Here is a 24,435-nt window from a genome sequence, read left to right on the forward strand (position 1 = left end):
CAGCGCCTCGCATAATTGAATACCCTACGCTCTCCCGGACGGTATCGCCCCACGGCCAGCGGCCGCGTATGCGAAGCTAACCGGCAAATTCTCGGTATAATATCTACATACCTCGGTGATTGTATTGATTTTCCCCGACAGTATGTAAATTAGCGTGCCGCGCGCGATGTAAGTACGCGCGAGGGAGAAATTCTGCGCAGTTCCCGTCTCCGAGCGGACGCGAGCGTGCGACAGCCCCGCATGGGATGATTTACGTACGGGTTCTGCCAGTGTACATTAAGGAACTGTAATCTCGATTTAACTTACTCTTCACAGTTTTCCAATTCTTAGAACTGGAAAAAAAGGTTAAAGTTAATCTACACTGGTTGAAAAGGACACTGGTCTCGTTAAATGAGCGAGATTGTACATGTCTGTTTTCATTTCTTTTCCTCCCTCAAAATTACGTCGTCGCTCTAACGCATGCACTTAAATTTGTAAAATAGATGTTTACTGCATCTTAATAAATACAAGTACTTTTATAAGCGTCCGGCTGCGATTGCACTCGCTATGTAAAGCTCGATACAAAAAATAAGGATAAAAAAAAGATCATTAAGGTATTTATTAAGTACACGACTTATAATCGCTACCACGTTGGTGATGATCAAGACTGAAAGTTCGGTTTTCCCTCGTAAGTACATCCAGATCTCTGTACGATCTGCGTCGCGGCCCAAATACCGCATTTTATACAGGTGTCTATGCTTCTGCCTTGTATAAGCTGCGCGAGAAAACCTGAAATAATTTCGTTCAATTGGTACAAATGCTTACTGTCAATCCCATATCAGACCATTGGTGACTGAGGATTGTGAATTGAAGATTAGAATTCAACCAAACACACTGAAAAAGAATTTGGTAATAGCTACCAAATGTTGAGTGAAATAATGCAAATTAAGCATTTGATTAATACAAAAAATAATTTTACTTTTCTGAATATTTAATAAATATTACCAAATTTAGTAATATTTATAAAATATAAAAAAAATAAAATTATTTTTGGTTATATCAAATATTTAATTGACATTATTTCATTCAATATTTAATAGCTATTACTAAACTCTTGTTTTAGTGCAGAACGAAACTGATTAATCCTATTACTCATGTTTTTTCTGATGTTAATACTACTCTAGAAAATCTACTCACATAATAAAGAATTTCTTTTACACTTTTAAGAATTTTTTAAACTTTTTTCTACTTTATATGTTGTAAGATTAGATTAACTAAACTTAAATTAGCACCTGCGTGCTAATTCATCCACTCTAGAAATTTAACATTAAAATGATTTGCTTTGTAGAAATCTAATCTTCAATTTGCAATTCTCAGTTTTTAATGTGTAGTCTCATGGAGACTTTATAGTAACGAAGAATCCATAGTTACCTCCAACGAAGGCATCACCGGCAGCATTAGTATCGACAACCTTCTCCTCTGGCAGTTTTATGACGGGATATTCCGTCACTGTCCCGTCTTTGGCTACAATCACCTCTTCAGCGCCCTGCGTTATCACAACGATCCTTTTCCTCTTGTCATTAATCTTCTCCATTTCCGATATCTTCAGCGCAATCTGTCTCCTGTCCGTCTCGTTAAAATTATTTGCCTTTGCAAACGCGTCCGCTTCCGTCTCATTTCCGAACAAGACGTCGATGTAAGGAAACGCCGCTAACATCGGCTTTTGGAAGAACTCGCACAGAAATGGTGCACTGAGATTCATCATGAACATCTTGTCGTTCTCGTAAGCGTGTCTGGCTACCGTTTGTATGGATTCGGGACTGACTGTCAAGAAAAATCCCTGAGGTACAGAATAACAACGAATTTCATGATGCAGCGTGTTCTTGTAATTCGTTCTTTAGACGTAGATTTATTAAGAAATTTTTGCGTTTTACCGATACGTAGATGTATCTCGCGATCTCTATCAGATGTTTGTTTTCCGGCTTTTCGATATGCAACGGGGAGAAGCAATTCGCCGCTGCCAAATTAGCGCATAGGGAGCGTTCCTTCCCGGTAATGAGCACCGCGCACGTTCCAGTTGGTTCCTGATCGGTATATTGATAGCGAACGTTCAAGCCATCCGTGGTCGCCTTGTCCTCCAGGATCTTGGAATACTTGTCTCTACCGACGCAGCCCATGTAGGTGGTGACTTTCGGTTTTTGCAGAAACCACTGTGTGATAAAAACGCCTATTATTTATGTAATATAAGTTTTTCTTTCTCCACCACTCCCCCCCCCCACCGACTCGAAATTTTTCTTTGAATTTTGCATTAATTTTTTAAAATTTCTACATAATTTTTAACTTTTTAGAAAATTTATCAAACTTTTTACACAAACTTTTCAAAAATGTTGAGAAGTCTACATCTTTTCTTTGTATAAGTATATGAATTTTGAAATATTCCAAGATTCTCATTCTATAATTTTTGATTTTCATAAAATCTGAAAAAATTTTAAATATTTTTTTTTTAGAAATAATAAAATGAGAAATTTTAGAAATCTTAGAATTTTCATAATTTACATATATAAAAAATTTAAAAAAAAAAACTTTCTCAGTATTTCTGAAAAGTGTTTCAATTTGTATAAAAATTCTGAGAAAAGTTTTCAGTAAGATAATCTAAAATGACAATGGCCAAGTAACAATCTTAGGTATATTCTACTTACTTGCGCTACTCTTATAGTATTTTGCACAGATCCACCCGCGATAAAGTCAGGATTGTACAGATCGATTAGCTCCTCGTACAAAGGCTTGTGCTTGTCCTCGGCAAGAATGGCATTGTTAGACTTCAGATCGTATTTTCGTAAAAATTCATGATCTACATATGCTGAAATATCCAGGAGAGGATTCCCTATGCCCAACAGCAGTCCTTCCCTGAAACGTTTATCTAATAATTTTTGTCCATACAGTTTTCGTTCTTAGAAAAACTTATTACTGACAATATTTACATGCTGTATAAAGTACGTCCTACTTTGAATAAATTTTCATCCAGATGCTAGTTCAAGTTTAGTATAGTTTTCGTGTTATTAAAATTTCGATGGTTCAAAATAATATTTAATAAGACTTTTTTACATTAAAATAATTTTTAGTAATTAAAATAATAGTTTTAATAATAAAAAGTCTAATAAAATTAAGTAAAGTCTAAAAAGTATATTTAAAATAATATTTAATAATAAAAATTAATAATAATAAATGTTTTTTAATAAAACTTTTTTCACATTAAAATAACATTAGTTCAGTTAATTATTTCAATACCTTTTACAATATAAAATAAAAAGATATTTATGAAGTAAAAAAAAGCTAAAAAAATTTTTTAAATTAATCAAATTCTTAATTATGTGAATAAATTTTTATTGAAAGTGGTATCAGCGTAAAAAAACAAAAAACAAAAAAAAACGCGCTCTGTAAAATTTCAGTAACAAAACGTAATTCTCCGAGGGATGGCAGTGAAAATGATATCAAATGATTCATCATCTTCCTCGTCAGCTCGATGGAAAACAACATTCGCGATATCATCGAGCAAGATTATTAAAAATAAACATCGCGTATACGTATAATTTCGTATCGCGATGCCATTTTAAAACGATGCCGCCTCGAGAGTGACGAATCGCATCGATGAGAATCGACCTTGACGATTACATAACCTGCATGTATCTTTCCGCGACGCGGTTGAATTTCTGCTCGCTGCAAGCTTGACGTTAATCATATCAATTTTTTTCGATAACAGATAAAAAAAAAGCGGAGATATATGCACGCACATTTCTGCAGGTAATCCTCCGGTCATAAACGAATCGGTCTTTGTCGTCGATCACCGGGAGCACACGCGGCACACCGTACGTAACCTTGGCGCGTGACGAATTTCAATTTCATAACCTCCAAGGGGAAAATAAAATCGTGTCCAATTCGCGCGATAGATAAATCACAAGTTAGAAAAATGAATGAGGATTTCGAGTAATGAGATCACTTACCGTAAATCCTCGGCCATTTCGACGATCTTCGTTCCTCTTTTCACGATCACGAGGGAATGTGCACAGAGGACGGTCAGCTGCAATCTCGAGGCGCGCCACCGACGCTTGCCGTGCGTGGAAATCCAATAGCATAGACTGTCCTCGCAACCGCTACAAAAGAGCGGTCGCTTCGCGACTCGCGACTAATGTTATCGCGATGACTTCTCACGAGCGGTAGAAGGGAGGGACGAAAGAGTTATCTAAGAACTATACGAGAGACTGTAACTATCAGCCTATGCTAATCGATGCTAATTTGCAACGTTGAACATTACTTCCAATGAGGACTTTCAATGTAACATGATGTAAATCGTTCTTCCACATAAAGAACTCTAATAGAATGATCGTGTCTCAGCGATATTCTTTTACAATGTGCGCTCAAAGCATTGTCTCACATTTACGTTCCGAAGTGAAACACAGCGCATTGAAACCTTATGGTATCGCGGTATGCACAACAAAATAAGAAATAAATTTTAATATGATAATCCCCGATTACTCAATCACACGGTTTGAAAAAACTCGAACTGACCGAAGAAACGGACGTAAGCCAGAGATCAGACGACGGTAAAACAATTTATCTGGCATTTTCTTTTTTTGCTTTGATTAGATTTTTCTTTGACTTTATATTAATATTAAGTAGGAAAGTAAGACTCATATAAAAGATTTTTTTTTTATATAAGGATTGATATAACTATACGCAACAACTTCGACATCACAGCGAGACAAGGTTGATAAGGTCTGTAGATAGAACGATCTTTATTGCTCAATTACACGCTGCAAATATTTTTGTCACTCAACTCGGAAAGTTTTCATATGGCCGAACGGAGAGCGGCGACATCCTGCAACATATATTTCACATCGAGGCTTTACTTACGACGATTCTTTACTTTGACTCATCGCGATGATCCGTTGGGGTTGAACAATACACGGTGACGAATTAGTTTTGAACATCTTACCTGCCGAATCTTGTTTACCGTTACGCATTTACATTCATCTGAATAACCACTAGCAATGGAACCGTATGAAAATATCTAGTATCTCTCTTGAGATCTCTCTCGCTACACGTTAAATCATAACGTCAAAAGAGAGAAATCATGGACTTTTTTTGCTTCGTATTATAGTCGAAATAACTTGATTCTCTCGTAGATCTCCGCTTGTATTTGATAGTGCTCATCGACAAAATATATTGAAAAATTTTTGATTCAGATCAAATAAGTCTTTAAAAATTTCGATCAATCGTTAATTTAATTTTTTGTTAAATGTAACTAAGGTAATTGAAGTATCAATAATGGATCGAATTTGTAAAATTAAATGTTTTACAGACATGTAGAAAAATTTTTTTAGATTAATTTTTTGTAATTATTGTAATACAAAATTACTTTCTTAATCATTGTTACTTAACAAAAAAAAAAGTTATCTTTAATCACTTTTTTAAATATTCTTTTTAATAATTCTTTGAAATTCTTTAATACTCTTAATAGATTGTATTTAACGTACTAAACATACAATAACACATAAAAACGTACATCATTAATGTACAATTAGTTATACTGATCCATAATTGAGACTTACATGTAAACATTTTTAATTATTTTCCAAAAAATATACAATCTCAGTTTATTGAATACATAATCATTTTTTAAAATTATAATATTTACAGCTTTATTAACAACTTTTTTAAATGTATGATCTGTAAATTTATACGAATTAATGATGAAATCTACTTTAACTTTAAATTATCATAATTAAGACTTTATATAGAATCAATTATATTAAAATTATGTTATATTATGAAGGCAGAATACAACAAAAAGAAAATTTTTCAGTACAGTTTATCAATGTGTATTATCACACACAAATAACAGCATATTCTCTCACGTATTTCTACTCTACTATTTATTAGTGCCTATCGATAAAATATACTAAAGGATTTTTTTACTTTCATAGATAAGTGAATAAGTATCTGAAAATTTGAATCAATTATTTTATATACATGATTTATCATTAAAAAAAATATAATTGTAAAATCCTTATATGTAAATTTATGAAAGTAGAATAGCAAAGGAGAATTTTCAGCTCACCAAGATCAAATGATAGCATACTGAAAGAACCAATACATTTCGTCATATAATTAAAAAAAGATTCATGTTATATCTCGTTTCTGATCGTCATGATTTAATATGATTGTAGTCAGAGAATAAAGTCTTTTAAAATCTATAAAATTCGTGATACTAGAAGCGATATAATTTCAATTTCTAAAGTAACAAGCAGATATAAGAAATAGTAAAAAGAATCACTCTTGTGAAGAGTTAATAAGTTCTCCGAGCAAGAAGAACGAGCAAAAAACGCGGTCAACGTCGCGATTTACGTTATCAATCATTAAGACTATCTCAGACCGAAGATGTCCGATATTTTATAGGGATCGCAGCGCGGGGAAAGTATTCGTTCTTACGATACCTTCGTGCTCCCGCTGAGCGGAGACTCTCGAGAATCCGCTCTAGGGCGGAGATTCGGCGTGTGTAAGCACAAGTCGATCTCAGTTTTAGTCCAGAGCACACCCTACAGAAGAAGAGGATTCCTCTCGTAGAGACGGGCTTTCCCTTAAGAAGCGCCGCTTCTCCTAAGAAAGAAAACAGGACTCTCAAAGGCGTTCGAGTGGAACACGCGGGGTAAATTAACGTGTCGTTCGTCTTTTTTTTTTATATATAACTTTTATTCGTTTTCTTACGCGTACGTCGGAACGATACCGACAGGCTGGAGACTCGCGGTAACTTGGACGCAGCAACCCTCGCGTCTTTATTCGAGTATACGTCTTCAACTCGCCCTCGCTCGTCTCTCTTTTTCGGCGTCGTATAGATTGCTGTGTGATGAACAATTACCTCTCGCTACCACCACAGTCGTTCCTCCACCAGACCTCTCGCGTCGCTTCTACTTGAAGCCCTCGTGTCTCTCGAGCTCCCAGCTCGCATGCTCCTTCAAGGGTACATCCTTCGTGGACGATGCCGGCGTAGAGGGCTATCATCGCGTCCTATATCACATATCATATTACAATACAGCGTGTTACAATCCCTGTTGTCGCGCGTTTCTATCGGTTTTGCGCTTTTTTTCCGTTTTGTAATGCGGCAACCGACGATGACCGACACGTGTGTGTTAGTTTTCTATCACGCGAGATCAAAGGGTAACCCGTGTGTCCCGATGACGTGCGTCCGTTTTACATATATTTACACATGTATGTTTTTTTTCTCGGGTTCCTGGTGCCGACCGTGTCTCTCAAAAATCCGGTGCACGGATCCGATCGGCGATTCACGATCTCCACGTGTCTCTAGTGAGAGAACTCTGCGTGAGAGAACTCTGCCGAGAGGGACTGGGTATATGCATTTTTTTTATCTTTCTAAGCGCCTGCGAGAGGATCTGTGCCGGCGCGTGTCCGAAATGTATCTCAGCGATCTAGCTACAGATTGGGCTCGGAACTTCACATCTCGTTGAGCTTCTCGGCGATCAGCGTGTGTCCCGAACCGTTTTTGCAACTCGGGCTGCGTGACTTTATTTACAGACCACGACGTTGACGGCGACGATGACGGCAGCGACAACTGCGACGAGGGCGGCGGCGGCGGCGGCGGCGACGACGAAGTTGACGACGACGGCAGTGGCGACGGCGGCGGCGGCGATGACGACGACGACGACGACGAAGACGACGACGACGACGACGACGACAAGCCGGAATCTCGCACGTCCGTATGGGCTACGAGAGCGAGGCTGCGGCCCATCGGGGCAGACCTTCGCTATCCGACGACTTAGTCCGGCGACACCGACATTACCGTAATCCTCGAAGGAGTGTACTTGCAATACAGCGATACATCGCGTATCGAACATATCCGACGTAGCTCCCCGGTGTGCGTGACGCCTCCATGCTCCTAGAGTCTTTTCTTCCCGCACGCGTGTACCATACGCGCGCGCGCGACTCGATTATCGCAGATCTTTTCTTATTTCCCCGCGTACCCGCATCAACGAGCCTCGAGTCTCGTCAAGTACGTCAAGCCTACGTATCGCGGGTCGGGGGATTCGCCTAGGCGGATACTAGTTGCTCGTAGGGATGTAACGCCAAAAAAAATTGAAAAAAAATTGAAAAAAAGGAAGGAGCGGGACAATGTATGAAATAAGACTGTCTCAAAACCAGGAAGATCGTATGAGAGAGTACCACCACACAGCACAGACTTCCTAGGAACATCCATTGAACGTTCAAAGGGCGTCCATACGTCCTAAGGATATCCTTTGGATAAAATGTGCTCTATGAGAGCGTCATTCGTAATTTTCAATATTTCTGAAATTACAAAATATTAGACCCGTATTCAGAGAGCGTTTGCCGGCAACAGATACGGAAAAACGGTGCAACACAGTGAAATATTTTACCCTTGTTTAATATTGACAAAATATTAGCTGTATTCTCTAAATCAGAATCAGTGTATTACTGATAATCACAGTCATAAGTATAGCACTGCAAATCAGTAAGATTCACTGATTCAGATTTAGAGTGTCACTTGCTGAAAAACGCCCAGAATCTTTATAATCGCATTCTGAATACGGGTTTTAATTTCTAATATTTTTTTATATAAATATCTCTCCGCCCTTTTCACGTAACTTAAAAACTTGTACTCTCAAGACATTAATTTTCTGATGCTTTGCAAATGGGTAATATCTTTTTTACTCTGAACTATGAGAGGATGTCCATTGGTTCTGAGGCATCTTGTATAAGTTTTCGTCGACGATCATGCGCCGGGGTCGATCCCGATCTCGACGAAACGATTCCGTATAGTACGGTAAAAGCCAAAGTTAACACGGGCGTCGGCGTATATACTCGCTATGCACCGATCAAACTCGCAACTCTTGTGACCGAGCCGAGCCGGGAGGAGGTCCGATCTCCTCTCTCGCGCCAACTTAGAGCGGGAATGTTACAGATCGGCCAATCTCTCTCTTGTCTTTTTCTCCGGATTCGGAATAGTCTATGTATTATTCGGACAGCAGTTTGCTCACCACATCTCAGTATGGAGAGATGATCGAGTAGCGTGCCTGGTTCTACACGTTCATGTTCCAAAGTCACTCTGAGAGAGGCTCGCTCGGTTATCCCCGAGGACATACTGCGCGACGTCTCTTAAAGTAACTTTGGGAAGAAGGGAAGAGGGGTGTCTGCGTATAAGCTACGGAACGTGGCCGGTCGCCTTCTGCCTTGCCGTTGGTTGGGTGGAAAAACGATCTCCAGCCAAGTCCGATTTCTGTAGACCTGCTCAAGCTCCAAGTCTGCAAGTTTGACTGGCACATAACAATGAGTATTATCATGTACATACCGACAAAAAAATCGGGTTAAGATATAAAAAAAAAAGGGAATATTTACACTCCGTCTTATCTATTTACATTTATTCCGCCGCTCGCTTGGTACCTTCGGAAGCAGCTTTAACTTTGGCTTTGATCGGAAAATTCATGTGAGTGAACGATAATCGCAAAGGTGGCGAAAGGATGGCAAATCTTTCCCTTATGTTTAAAGAAATTAGGATAAGAGACTGACCGAGAAGAAGAAAAACGACAAAATCACGTCAATAGATTCATTGCAAATTTCTTTCTACAGTATTTATATTTGATAACATATGTCATTTTTATGTCAAATTTAAAAAAAATGAGAAACTTTCTTCTTCTCAGTTAAGTTTCAAATTACAAACGATACAATCGCTTTCGACGGACAAAAACTCAGCCTAGTCCGAGAGAGCCAGCCAGAAAGGGTGAATTCTCAGTTACAATTCAAGGAGATATTCGCACGTGTTCTGACGTTTATTAAAAAATAAGAACTTGCAAAAACACACGTGAGTCACGTACAAAAAAGAAACGTACAAAAACAGAACCTCATCTCGTTACTAACGCGAGAAGGGTACACGTAGCAGGCTTATCGGAAACCGATATTATTTCCCGGTGTTCTCTCTTGTTTTAATACATATAGAGGGAGAACTAGTATCCCACGTCCGTGTATGCGTGATGAAGCGACTTATTCGCACTATATGCTAGCTCGTGCGCGACCATCTCATCCGCGGTGCCAATTGTTCTGAAAACATCAGTCATACAACGAACGATTTCACTTGGTGTGTTCGTCTGATCTCGCTACGGCGGCCCTTAATTCTTTATAAGACAGTACAGAGATAGAGGAGAATCTCAGGGATGGAAATCGTTATAATCCCGGGGCTTTTCAGCTTCCGATGCGTCGAAACCTGAATCATATGAAAGTATAACGCGTTGCAATCCCCGATTTCGGCTACTGAGATCGAAACAAGCGATTACGAAAGAGGAGAAAAGAGAGAAGCAGATTCGTCGAGGGCGTAAAGAGACACGCCTAGAGTTATGATTGTCTTAAAAACGAAAGGGATCAACGGCAATGTATTAATTCGAGTAAATCGTTTAATATTCAAGTAGAATGGTAGTGCGCAAAGTGACACTCACAAGATCACACAGTACGTGTAAAGTTCTTCTTCGAAGAACTTTATGAGAAATCATAACTCTCCCTGTATTTTTGAACTGATTAAGATAATTAGGAAGATCTGAAGAAAACGACAACCAAATTCAAAAACTTTTTCATTCTATCGACTCAAAGCGACATGTGAGAAGTGCGAAGGATATTGCGCCGAATAAAACAAGATTATTACAAAATCATCAGATAATTCTTTGAGATAAATGGGAAAACATACAATTTATACTGCATTTAACACATAAAAACCTACAGAAAGATTTTAGACTAAAAAAAAATAATTCGAGTCAAGAGTGTATCGAGCAATTAATTTAATAAAAATTTCAATTCTCTTTCAATTTCAAGTTTAGTTTAAATAATAAATTCGAAATCAAGAAAGCATAAAGTAATTGCTTATAAAATTCTATTTTTACTCATTTCAATATTGTTTCGAGATCCATGCGATTGATATATCTGATAATTCTGCAACGTTTTATATTTATGTACATATGCGAATATTAGAATCTTTTTCGTTGTCGGACGTGCATCACGCAACGAATTTAAACTTTCCATCGACATTCTCTCGTTCGAGAGAATCGTGAAATCCGGAGTACAATCAGCAATACAATGCACGGTTGCATGCCCGACAAACGCGGAAAAAAAAACATTACGTTGCATTACATTACATGCGCATTTCGCCCTTATTATTCCCACCCTACTGAGTAAAAATAAAAGAGGCTTCGAGAGGAGTTTGCATAACAGAATTAAGAAGAAAATAGTTATCGAGACGGGAACTGTACACATTTGAACGTGAAACAATCCTTGACTAATGTGGAGATATTACTTTCCAATGTAACGATATAGTGCAACGTCTATATGAAACAGGATAAATTATAATCTAATTATTTACATGTACATTGAAAGTTATACAAATAATTTGTTCAATTAATTTTATCGTGACTCTAAATCTAAATAAAATCTAAAACTCTTGACTCTAATTAATCTACATTGTTACACACGATTATCGAACGGTCTGTTCACATACACGATTAAAACTCAAATATCGCTAAAAAAAAAAAAAAAATGCATTGTAGAGATTGCACTGTATCGCAATTAAATAAAAATAAAAGAAGATAAAAGCAGTCGCTTGATGGAGAAAACATCGTAGAACTTTACCTATCGACAATCAGACTTGTAAAGGGTGGTAGCAAAGAGAGAGACAGAACAACACGAGCGAACACGCCGCGCGCATCTTGGATCGAGATTGTTTTATCGGGGTATTTTATTTCTTTTTTTTTTATTGAGTCAGTGCGAAGCGGAAACGCACGCGCGACGCGCAGGAAGCCAGCGAAGGAAGCGCGCGTCCGATCGTACGCGATCAAGATTTTCGACAAGATGCGACAAGGAAGGGTTGGGGGTGGTTACGTGGATAATTATTGCTGGCGAAGGGTACGCCGCGAGAGAAAGAGCGGTCGGTATGATGTAATTAAAGAAACACGCAGTACACGTCGTTTTTTTTCTTGTGAATTTCACAAATACATGTTATTACATTTCTCTTATATCCAGCATCATTATTAGCAATATCGTGGTTATAATTTATATAATTTTTAAGAAAAAAAAAACACGGTTGGTACTCGGCAAAAAACAAAAAAGCGTAGACGGGAGAATAGAGAAAAAAAGCTTACAGCAAGTTTCTACGCTCGAACAAAATGGGAGTGCGATTATTATTACAGACTACAGCACGTCTCTTTACGTCAGAGTTAATCCTACATTAATAAAAAGATTACGTTACTATACGCTAAGAATAATATTCCGCCACTTGGTTTCCATACAGAATCGGCGCATCCTACCGGGTCTAAGTCCAATTATAATTTCTTTTTCTTTTGCGAAGGAAACAGCGTTATGAAAACAGGTTTGCTAAACGGTCAGACCCGCACACTACCCCTCTATTTGGGGAAAGATTTCGGCGAACGCTTTTCTTTTTTATGTCCCCTTATTAAGCACGGTCTACGTTTTCTCCATACACTTTGCAAATACGCTAAAATCGTAAAACTCTCCAATTTATATCTCGGTAGACGAGGTCTGCTCTCCACTTTAAACACAAAAAAAATAGAATTTGAAAATTCAAGTAAGAATTCCTCATTTGGAGGCTACTCCTTTCCACTAATATCCTAGTGTAAGAAATTGCGTTGCAATGGGAAATATAATACAAGAAAAAATGCAATAAAAACGCGAGTTCCAATCGAAATAGCTAATCGATGGAATAATTTCCGAGAAAAATCACGCGTCGTCGTCCGTAGTATCAGCTCATCCTTAATTTCTGCAGCATATGTCCTGATACGATCGCGTTCGACGGATGAGAATTTCTTTGTCATATACGTATGCTTGTACATGCAGCACATCATCTTTAATGTAAAACTTTATAGAGATGTAAATTAGAGATTTTTACGATTTCAGCTTGTATGCGAAGGTGCATTGACAAGGCACAAACCGGGCTAAGCGTGTACAAGTGCACGTGCGTAGGTAAAGCGATCTTCAAGGGACCAACAACCGCGAGTACCGCTCTCGGACATCGTCACGAATACTCCCGACGATGGGTCTCGCATCCGTTTGTACGCACTGAACAAGATCGGCGAACATATGTTTCCTCGGATCTAATCTACTTGCTTCTTGTTCGGGCTAACTCTAATGCGCGATGATCGTGTCCATGTGCGACAACGCAGTCGCGTGAGAGGAATTCGACGATCGATAACAGCGGATCACGAGCGTTCTGTCAAACGTGTAGAATTACAGAGATGATTACGCAGTGCTTGCGCCACAAAAGCGGTTGTTACCTCGTCCAGCGGTTCCCGCGGAAAGGTGCGTAACGCGCGCGTAACCAAGAAATCTATCAGTTGTTTGCGCAATGGAGGAGTGAGTGGGCGTCATCGTCACAGAAAACCCGAAAACGATTGGTAATTCAACCGCTGCGAGACACGGCCTCATCGGAACGCTCAGTGATCCCCCCCCTTTTTTTACAAATTGATAACATTACAATTGAATTTTTTTTGCAAATTGCAAAAAATCGCAAAAATTTGAGCCGCGAATTCGTTTCTCAAGTAGCAGACTTTGATAAGAGCAACGTTTTCCGATAGAGGATCAAGAAGTGACCGTAGTGAGGCCGTATCTCACTTAACACGAAGATACTTGACTTTATACAAATGTATGACGAAGGGAGAGGTGCGAATGTGGTCAGAGAGGCAACAAGAGATACGAAAGGATCGATAAGCCGGGAGTCTCGGGGGAAGATACGAAAGGATTCGTCGGATGGGGAGCGATAATAATTCCCATAAATTTTTGCGTGTCTCTGCTGGCTATATTTGCTTTGCTCTATCTTTGTCTCGGGAGGTTCATTGTTTTTCCGTCTAAATGGATCGCATTGCGGGTAGAGCACTTGTTTCTCATAGAGCGGGCGGCAGATCTTCACGCGTGCAGTTCGCAAGACGGCCAAGAGTATCTCGGTTCCGAGGCTTCCTGCTAGCGACAGACAGACCCGACGGACCGACGACCGACAGAGACCGATCCGAGCCCGACGCGACGATTTAGTATGGTGCGAACCGGCGCGACGGCGATGGCCCTCGTAATCCCGGTCTGGTAACCAAAATTATGTCACGTCAGTCACGAAATCGGTGGATGCGGATCAAAGCACGGACAGATATAGATTGTAAATGTTAAAAGGTAATATATTATCTGCGTGAAACGAGAAAACAGAAGATAGAGAAATGTAGAGTAAGTAAGAGCACGTACGTAGAGTGAAATATCATAAATAGTAATAGGAAGACAAAGAATAAAAAAAAATAATGATAAAGAAAAAAGGAGCGGACATACAATTCGGAAAATACCTCGTTTTTCTCGCTAAACCTTATTACAGATTCTTTCGTTTTATGGTAATAATATTCGCGCAACTCATGTTAAAATGTTCAATTCATTATCTTTCAAGCACTCTTCTTTATGAAAGATCGAATATCTAAAGTTCTAATATCTCACTCTAATGGAACAAAGTGAAGCATTCCTAGAGTATGTTTTCCGATCATTGTTGCTAAATAATTCAAACATCTTTCATGATTCGCATGGGACAGAATAATAATGCATTCAAAGATGCATCAACAATATCAAAAACCTATCGTTCACTTTTCATGTGCTTTAGGTTTTCAGTATTGTTCAAGAAGATACCCTATGATAGAATAAAAACAGATATCGATAATTTTTTTGAAGTAGAAACAAAAAGATGTTGCCTTGGTACGATCGTGAACATAAAGAAGAGAGCGACTTAGATATTGTTACCAAATCTCGCGATTCATGAGGATTTCAATTTGGACGTGCTAATTATGACCCAGGCACTTCACTCTACTTACCTACGCTCTTCAAACGAATCTCGGCTGAAGTCCTCGTACATGCCTCTACTATAACAGCGGTATAATAAATAATCGAATCTACCAATGAGATTAGATCAACATATACCATATACTGGCTCCCTTGTGTCCAAGGCTTAACTTTGTGAATTAGTCCCTGTATATACATAAGATTCACGTGCAAGATTCGCGTGCCTCGCCTAATATGACTGTCGACTTGGGGATCAGGACGGAATGTTTCGTGCCTATTACGCCTCGAGGCTCAAGACAAAATGCTGTAGTGGACTGGGATATAATACGCAGGTCATTGAATAATCAAATTTGCCGTAAAAGTTCCTATCTTTCTATTACATCGGACATACAAATATATGTGTATATACGTACGTGCGCGCATAGGCGTACGTGCGCGCGTGTATATATATATATATATATATATATATACACACATACACATGTGTGATAAAAAAATTTGGATTTTCCGTTGAAGTGGACTCGACAAACCTTCGATGCAGTAATCGTTCGCAGACTCGAGCGCAGAAACGCATTGGACGATTAACAACTACAAAAACCTACGACAGCGGAGTGCAAACAACTATTTGTACTAATTCACTACCTGTACAACTTGAACGTGGCAGGATCAATGAGAAGAGTGTGGGATGTAGCTAGTCATATGAGGCAGGCAGCGGTAGACTGGATTTTTAACCCATGCGACTTGTCAATATTACAGCTTCTCGCAAAAACAAAACCAACAAGAGTATTTCATAAAAAATAAGAGCCATTTGCAGCCCAGGCTGGGGAGAGTATGGGGTAATGAGGTGGTAACGTGCAACAACAAATTCAAAGTATTTAGAAAAACTGAGAAATTCAATCAATTCTGTTTTCTATTTGAACGTTTTGCGAATGGATTTACATACATGAAAAGCTTTGAACCTCGTGAGTAGAAGTCAACTTCAAGAACTATGGATTGCAATTTCGAAAAATTCGAGAACGAACTCCAAATTTCTTCGCGACTTTCGTTATTCTCTTCACGAAATTCCGATTCGACTGAATATAAAATTTAATTTACTATTTAATGAGATAATTTTCTTGTATTCGTACCACAAATTTTAAACATATCTAAGTCAAGTAATTGTGATGATATAATTTCAAGTAAAAATTTTTCAATTTGAACTGACTAATGCGACAGGCAATATTACAAAATGGGAAAAAACTGTTGTATTCAAACTATCCAAAACAAGAAATTAAATCTCGTATTATAACTGCAAAATATGTACGTACAAGGAAAAAATCTACATTTTAGCAGTACTAAAGAAAAAAAATTTAAAAAAAAAGGAAAAAATTACCAGATTTGCTTAATTTCGAGATACTTTTAATGTTACCAATATAACATTTGTTAATTTGTTACGCCATTTTGATCAAAGAGACAATACACGATTTTAGTTAATGAAAGAAACAGCGTTTGCGCATCGGAAAATTGAATGAAATTATATCTCGCGAATGGAACCGAATCGATGTTACAAGTTTATGTTCGTAAGTCTGGCTTGAAAATATTACGGGAGAAATGTCAATGTAAACTTACTGGTCCAATTCGTCTGGAGAGCTGGTTTCTACTTACGACATGTTTCAAAGACAATCGATTCGATGCGTCATTCCAAAATCGCGCCAGCCCTTTGTCTTTTTTTCTTTTTTTTTCTCTATCTACAGCGTACGAGAGTTTCGTTTAAAATTGCAGAGCGCATCCTGGCTCGCGGATCGGTAGTGCGATCAAGAAATTCTAATTCGCATTCCTTAGGTACGTTTCTTCATCCCAGGCCTCCGCGCCACTCCCGGCTGAGTGATGTACGTAATAGGGAGCGCTTGAAACACAAAGGATTCAGTGAGAGACATACAGGCCAATTTCGCAGTTAATGCCATGGAACAAGAGAGTCTATGAACTAGGACATCCCTAGAAGAGCAGTCGACATGTTCAAGGAACAATCAGTCGAGACCCGGAAAAAGATTCGAACACCATGGGACGCAGACGACGTATAAGGCGGCCTGCTTATTGTATTTCTGACGCGGTTTGTTGTTGCAGCGACAAGAACGAGGCGTGTCTACTCGCTAACAAAATGAGTCAAAGACTTACTCTTGTACGACTTGAACGCTGACCCGGGACTGTCTCTCTAGGGTTGCCCGCGTTCATGGACAAAGATGGTACGCCTGAGGTGCACTGAAATTTAGAATGTACAGAAACGTCCAAGCGTCATATAATTAACATTTCACTACGACGGAGTCTGCACTCATGTGGGCATCGGGTCGACACTGGTACGTGTGTATAAAAGTATTAAAAGTCTTAAAATCTCAAGTATACGAGAAAGTAATATTTGCATAGATAACGATAATGATCATGCGTTGTGCCGCGCGATAACATTGTCAGAGAAGAGAAATTTGGTTTAACATACGACAATAGAAAAGTAAGAAGACAGAAGGAAGAGATAAAGAGAAAGAGATAGAGAGAAAGAGAGAGAAAAAGAGAGGAGAGAATAGCGGTACATTTAACGAAAACATGTCGAAAAGGACAAAGGTTTGTAATGAAGTAGACGTGAAGTGAACATTGTAAATTTCGCGATATTTCACTTATCCAACGTTCGCTATTTTGTGGGAATAAAAAAAATAAGGAAAGATACTATAAGGAGATACAAGCTAAAATCTATATAAAGTAAAAGAAAATGTGCAACAGACTATAAAAAATGTCGACGAATCACCGAAACCCCAATTCGCATGAGCTGTTAATCCAGCCTGGAACGTTCACAATGTTAAGTCGGACGAATGGGCAGTCGGTACGCCGGGTACCTACTCACCTGAACCGGCCGTTGTTGCCACTTGGAGGGGGTGATCGGCGACTGAACATGCCATACTCGTTACCGCGGGAGAAGCCAGTGTCACGCATGGATCCCATACCTAGAGGAGGCATAGGAGGCATTGGGTCTCGTCTTGGTGGTAGAGATGGCATTGTCATTGGTGGAAAGTCTAGCCCGCACATGGTACTTCCCATGTCACTGGGCCCTGTCATACCCGTAAACCGCCTCTCGTAGAGATCCCTGGTGTCCTCGAAACCGCGCCTGTCGTAGTAGCTTTCATAATCCTGTTAACAATCAAAAACAGACAAATTAATATGAGAAAGTTTTCTATATACGATTATTCGCGTTATTAACACAAAAGCTATCGACGATATGGAAGAACCTAATAACGGCGTAAAACATTGACGGGAAGACGAACTTACCCCAAAGCGGCCACCACCCATGAGCCGGTCCCGTAGGAACGGTGGTGGCGGCGGTGGAGGATATGGGTCGCGTCCGAACATTCGGTCCCTGTAGCCGTTTCTATCTGGTCCACCTCCCATTCCTCCCTTGGGGCACTCCTTCGACCAGTGACCGCCTCGTCCGCATCGGTAGCATTGTTCCGGATCTCCCATTCCTGGCCTCTGTCGCACTCGACTAGTTGAAATCTGGACCTTCATCGGTTGTCCGTCCACGATCTGTCCATTCAGCTCCTTGATGGCGTCGTTCACGTCGCCAGTCGCTTCAAGATGAACGAAACCGTAGTTTCTCACGATGTCGCATTCGACAACGGTGCCGTACTTGGCGAACAGTTCGCGCACCTGCGGCGCCTTGGTGTTATCTGTGAGATTGCCCACAAATATCTTCGTCGTGGGAGTGTTGGGTCCCTTACGACTCTTCGCAGCCTCGCATTTTATCGGCTGTCCATGAACCATGTGTCCATTCAGATTCTGTATCGCATTTCGTCCTGCCTCCTCGTTCTCCATATGCTGTGTAAATAAAAAAATGTTGATTCATCATTATCAACATTGATAATCGTGGCAATGTTCGATTATACTGATCGAAGTATTTGACTCGGTTGATACGTCACTTACCACGAAGCCATAATTCTTTACCACGTCGCATTCCACGACTTTTCCATACTTCTCGAACAGGGGCTTTATGTCCGCGTTCGAGGTCTTGTCGGCTAAATTACCAATGAAGATTTTAAACGTGCCAACGCTGCTAAAACCCGGCATTTTGCGGCTCGTACAAGAACCTAATATCACAAAGATACATATAAGAATAGAAATACTCCTTTTTTCCCCCTTGGATACAGCTATATAAATGTAATAAAAAATACATGTTTATATATAATCAAGTTCAGAATTATCTTGCATTTTAATTATTTCCCATAATAAATATTAATAACCTTTATTTAATACATTTATTTCAACTTAAAAATATTAGAATCAAAATATACATGTAAAATCATAAATTCAGTCATTACAACATATTGGATCAATAGATTACATCAAGACTATAATTCTAGAGTTGTCTGCATTATTGATTGAATACACAATCGTACTTTTCTATTTATATCGACTTCCTTATACAGAATTAAAAATCCTTTTAAAATAAGAGAAAATACACAACTATGGGCAAATAAAAAACGATATAAAATTTGTTTTAATTTCCTATTACAATCTAAAGTAAGGGTATTTTTTTGTGTTATAAATTAAGTTATTATAATTCAAATTGAAAACATCTATTCACATTTTAGTAATAAGAAAATTATAAAGCCTTTAGTTTACAATTTTAAAATTTACAAAAGAAATAATTTTATAGCATTTTTATATATACATTCATATTATATATAAGAAAAAAAGTTGTTAACTACATTTTTCAATTCGATTAAATTTTTTTACTTCAAGTATTTATGTATTTAACTTAAATACATGAAATAATTCAATTTTAATTTAAACATTCTTATATATTTAACTTAAATACATAAACATTTGAACTAAAGAAATTTTATCAAGTTGAAAAATTTAGTAAACTTTTTTTCCCAGCGTCAGATACAGCAAAGTAAAAAATTAGTTATTTTCATATTTGTTCTCTTATTTTTTTATTCTACGTTAAAAGTGAAAAAAAAAAGAGAGAATGCACTTGAACTTGTAATACAGTCGAAACCAGCATTCTCAAGAATGACAGTTTCGCAATGATAATTCTGAACAAACGTAGAAGCGTATAGCTTCGTTCAATTATCCGTCTGCACCATTGTGTTTCTGATATATCTCGCAACGCTAATCCATTTAGCGTACTCCTCCCCGCCATTTTCATTCCGCCATAGTGTTCGGCCGGCAGCTCAAATGCCCGCGCTGCACAGCGCTGCGATAGCGGTGGATAGCGGGGCATCGAAGCCGGACGATACCGGCGGCTGTGAATTTGATGCTACACGATCCCCATATTTGCCCCCTTCCCCTTCGCGCCGTGGCGAACAACCACGAGGGAACTCAATCGAGCCTAATTGCGCCAACTTCAATGTACATCATTGCGCGAGAGCTATTCGGCAATCGTGACGATCATCGTCAGAATTTCTTCAAGGTTATCCGAAACGGCGAGACAAAAGGCGCTGGGTTTTACGTTACTTCTCGCAACTCCAAACGGCGCTCCCGACGATTCTCGCGCGACGGCGTCTCTTTCGCTCGATGACGCGGTCACGAAGCAAGGCGCCTCCCTCGAGAAAATCGAAAGCGAGACAATCGAAGATGCCGCCGATAATCCGACTTCGATTTCGACGCTTTCCTTTCCACCATCTTGTCACGATTCCCAGGCGACTGATTTATGCATAGCATGCGCGCGGACGAACGCGTTCCCACAGTTCATATGAGATTTTATATCACATGCGGCACGTGCGCTCCACGGGACATATTAAACCCATTTGCGATACGTATCGCTCTCTACGCGAGAACATGGGAGATGGACGCGATGAGCCTTCGTCAACGTGAAAGTACGTACCTGCGTCGAACGTTCCTCAAGATATCGTGTCGGCGTACACGAACGACAATCCACCGAAATGAATCCACGTAGAAGTCGCGGGATACGCGTATCGTACGCAATTCTCCGGACGGAAACAATGAACGGAATGAAACGGGGATAACTCGCACGATACTAGTGTCGTCACTGCAGAAAGAGAGCTATCTACAACACCGGGCACATCGGAGAAACGCGACGTTAGTAATGGCGTCCCACAGCGGCTTGTGATGCCGCGTCGCTCACCCGAGGCGTCAGTGTCGCGCGTTCCGCAACCCATCGCCTGCCTACCGGCGACGCGATAGGCGCAGCCGGAGTCGCACGAGCCAATGGCGTACCAGCAGGCACGACCATGCGGGCCAATGGCAACCGATGTTGCTCGAGCGCGGGAGAATTCCAACCGCGCTCCCCGCACTTCACGATGCCACCGCCTTCGCCACCGAATCGTTTAATTTCGGCGAATGTCGCGCTTCCCTGCGTGCACAGCGGGAAGAAAGGAGCGCGTGCATGTGAAGACGTTCCCTACAATTTGCTGTACATCGCCTTCGTCACGTGATTGATTATACACGAATTCGCGACAGGTGCAAGGCACAAGACGGCATTCATAGACGTTGTCACAATAAATAAGAGCCAACCTTCGACCAACTCCGATTAATTTTATCAGTAGTGTCGACAACAATTTGTATTCATCAAATAATGAAAAATTAATAACTCCATTCATGTTAAAACTGTAATGTGTATCAGATGCTATGATCAAACGTAAATTATAAAGAGGACTTTTTTGTCTTGTTCTATGTAATAAACTGTTTTAAATTTCATATTAGTATCACTCTATCGATAGAATTAATCGTTGATTGAAATTAATCAGAATTAAACAAAGTAACCCTAAGAATCCCCGATGCAACGGACAAGAAACCAGAAATTTAACACACTGCATTATAGAATTAAGAACAGAATTGGAAATAATGAATTTACTCATGTACGACTTTCGGTATTGTTAAAATTAACATTCTGTTTCAAATTTTTCATATGTAAGGCCTACTTTATTAACCTTTAATTAAATTAATCGAATCAATTACCTCAAAAGTGTTAACATCAATTTAATGTATCAACATTTCTCTCTCTCCTCTCTGCTTTTGAGACAAAAAGTTTGTTCTTTTTAATTTTTCACATTGGAAAAAAAAGGAAAGACGAATTATGCAAAAAGTTCAGAAAAAAGAACAGATCTGAACTGTGTTTAGCTCACGTTGGCAACCGTGATGGCTGAATTAATCAGTCGATTAGATTAATCGGAGTTGGTGAAAGAGGCTTTTGCTTAGAGCCGCCAGGATTGGTCTCATCAATTCAAATTGGCTTGTATAAAAAGTCAGCCTATTAAATTTATGAATTGCTAACTGCAAAACTTAAAATTGATCGTATTATTTTGCTTTTCTTATCCATTTTTTGCACACCATAATTTATTTAAAAATATAATACGTTTAAGTAATACATAATAAATAATACATTTAAATAAAATTAAAAATTAGGCTTTGAACAATTTTCAAATTTTGTAGTTGGCAATTCATAAATTTAGCATTCAAGTATAAAAAAAATATTCTTATTTACTATTAAATTAATCTGCTATCAATTTTCTATGTTTTTGGTTTTTTGTTTCCATTCATTGGGTTTAGGAATATCTTATGTATTGCAGATACATCAAATTTATAATATATAAATAAAAAAAAACTTTACTAAGAAACGATTATTAATATCGTTTATATTTCATGTGTATTTTTAAATAAATTTCAAAAATGGACGACAAAAAAATCTACTTTCTTAATGTTTTTATATTCTCTACACATACCAGCCGACACGAATAAAATTGTTTAAAATTAAAGGCTGACTTTGGTAAAAACGAATCTAATTATCAAATCAAATATAAAAATAATGAGAACTGATTCGTTCAATTTAGTGAATATTGTGCAGCGTTCATTTACGATCGTACTTGGATGCGATATTTTTAGGAGTAACGTCAGGGATATGACGATGCGCTTTGTTCACCTTCCTAACGCTGAATTTTCATGAACCCGATCAAAAAAGTGATGAGTCATCGACTTGAATTATCGCTTTTCAGTAAAAGTGACGAAAGGAACCTCTGGAATATATGCAGCTCCGTAAGGAACAAGTAGCCTGCCGCCCGACCGTTAAATTATAAAATTGCTCGATTCGCGCTTGTTAACACGGTCGAAGTCGAGCGGAATTTGCATATTTACGTGCAGTGCCACTGGTGGTCGGCCAAAAGTCGCGGCTTATGCGACACCCGCCGCGAAACAGCGATACGCAATAACTGGATGATTGCCGAAGGCTCGCGCATTACGAGGAATATATTATTAACTTCGGGAAAAACGCAGGGCGACGCGCGGAAGACGATTCAATGCGCAGTTTTTGTCGCGTCAGGGAGATTCGAGTTGTCTCGAGAGCCGTGAGGAGGTCGCAAACGATACGAGGCGCGAGCTGCGGCGGTGGAAAATTACCGCACCAGAGACCGAGCGAGCGCGCGAGCGAGAGCGACAAGGATGGACGATAGACGGGATAGACCGCGTCGGACGCGAGGGAGGCGTCGTTCCGCCCGTCGATACTTTGATCTCACCGCGGTGCGAGATGCGGCGGATAAGAATTCGAATTCCCCGACGCCGCGCCGTGGGAAGAGTAATGCGAGGAAAAAAAAGTCGAATGAAGAATATTGAAGAAAGGCGCCGGTCTCTGTCGTATCTCGTACGCGTGACGCAGTTCACGCGAGACGCAGTTTATCATTTGGAATACGACCACGAAATTACGATCGATGCGTATTTTCCTGATCAATAAATCGCGATGGAAAAAGGGTGGACCGCGAGTGGACTTGCACGCGCGTCGCGGAGGCCCGCGCCGAAAAACGCGAGTCCATTGTACCTCGTGACAATGGAAGGCGGCACACGACGCATTTTGCGCGGCACCTCGCCCGCTCCCCGGAGATCGAGGAGAGCGCGTCGCGAGGAAAAAAACCGACGCCAGGACTGCCGGCGAATGCGAAGGCTCGTTTTCGACGGGTCGTAAAGGGCGATCGAGAATGCCGGCCGGTAGTGCCGGCCGGGGAGATGCACAGCACGGAGACCGGCTCGGCGGCGCCGGATTGCCACCGAGCGGAACGCTGCGCGTCTCGAACTCAACGCGGCAGGCGTATCGAGCCGCTCGATCGCGTTCCCGCGCTGCTTCCCGTGCTTACTCGCGCGTTGCTCCGTTCGCTCGCTCGCTCGTGCACAACGGTGAAACAAGAATTGGTATTTTTGGTACTCACCAAGTCAGTAGTCCGTAAAAGTACGCGATAGAACAGGACGCGAAACGACACACGCTTCTCCGGGATAAAAGATGGCGAGAACGGAAGTGTGCGGCGACGCGAAGAGAACCAAACGTCGCGTCCCTTCCTTTGATGCCGGAGTCACGGCCGCCAACTTAAATCCCTTGAGACGAGTTGACCTAACCCGACCTGACGGGGACCAATCCCGACGCGAATCTAAAGGCGCGAATATTTGTTTGGGAAAAAAATTGCGTTCTTGAAATGCCTTTTTTTAAATTCACTTTATAAATCTTCATATTTGAATGCAGTTTGTCAACAGGTAAGCACGAATAGCCAAAGGGTTCCAATTATCTTAAAGATGTATGTGTCTCATCTCAAAGCATTACCAGAAATTTAA

General features: G+C 39.9%; 2 protein-coding genes across 26 annotated transcripts; both read right to left on the minus strand.

The window, feature by feature from the left end:
- Nucleotides 1-465: 465 nt before the first annotated feature.
- On the minus strand, nt 466-4,572 carry LOC105194207 (adenosine kinase 2). Its single transcript, XM_011159004.3, has 5 exons — nt 3,981-4,572; nt 2,679-2,886; nt 1,914-2,189; nt 1,411-1,819; nt 466-768 (listed from the first exon to the last, which is right to left on the minus strand). The coding sequence occupies exons 1-5, from the start codon at nt 3,995-3,997 to the stop codon at nt 641-643; spliced, it is 1,038 nt and encodes a 345-aa protein (XP_011157306.1). The 5' UTR covers nt 3,998-4,572; the 3' UTR covers nt 466-640.
- A 176-nt stretch (nt 4,573-4,748) lies between these two features.
- On the minus strand, nt 4,749-24,195 carry LOC105194208 (RNA-binding protein lark). Of its 25 annotated transcripts, XM_039450490.1 has the most exons (9): nt 24,039-24,195; nt 18,805-18,968; nt 18,154-18,699; nt 17,946-18,015; nt 17,732-17,831; nt 17,017-17,100; nt 6,896-7,044; nt 6,474-6,636; nt 4,749-4,855 (listed from the first exon to the last, which is right to left on the minus strand). In XM_039450490.1, exons 2-6 carry the CDS (start codon nt 18,946-18,948, stop codon nt 17,070-17,072), a joined length of 891 nt encoding a protein of 296 aa, XP_039306424.1. In that variant the 5' UTR covers nt 18,949-18,968; nt 24,039-24,195; the 3' UTR covers nt 4,749-4,855; nt 6,474-6,636; nt 6,896-7,044; nt 17,017-17,069. The 25 variants fall into 25 exon arrangements, with proteins under 25 accessions (XP_039306424.1, XP_039306420.1, XP_039306419.1 ...); XM_039450486.1 differs by lacking the exon at nt 17,017-17,100 and adding an exon at nt 14,895-14,939 and having other exon boundaries at nt 6,474-7,044; XM_039450485.1 differs by lacking the exon at nt 17,017-17,100 and adding an exon at nt 14,895-14,939 and having other exon boundaries at nt 6,474-9,323.
- Between the last annotated feature and the right edge of the window lie 240 nt (nt 24,196-24,435).

The sequence above is a fragment of the Solenopsis invicta genome, chromosome 6 (genome assembly GCF_016802725.1).
Source record: "Solenopsis invicta isolate M01_SB chromosome 6, UNIL_Sinv_3.0, whole genome shotgun sequence".
Classification (NCBI taxonomy): Eukaryota; Metazoa; Arthropoda; class Insecta; order Hymenoptera; family Formicidae; genus Solenopsis; species Solenopsis invicta.

Coding starts and splice junctions, on each gene's coding strand:
- LOC105194207 (XM_011159004.3), bottom strand. Junction 2,190..2,678: donor ATACTATAAGAGTAGCGCAA/GTAAGTAGAATA, acceptor TTTATCACACAG/TGGTTTCTGCAAAAACCGAA. Junction 769..1,410: donor CGGTGATGCCTTCGTTGGAG/GTAACTATGGAT, acceptor AAATTATTTCAG/GTTTTCTCGCGCAGCTTATA.
- LOC105194208 (XM_039450478.1), bottom strand. CDS start 18,948: ATGCCGGGTTTTAGCAGCGTTGGCACGTTTAAAATCTTCATTGGTAAT. Junction 14,943..17,731: donor GGCAACAACGGCCGGTTCAG/GTGAGTAGGTAC, acceptor CCGCTGTTATAG/TAGAGGCATGTACGAGGACT. Junction 10,105..14,894: donor GATTCGTTTGAAGAGCGTAG/GTAAGTAGAGTG, acceptor TGATGTTTTCAG/AACAATTGGCACCGCGGATG.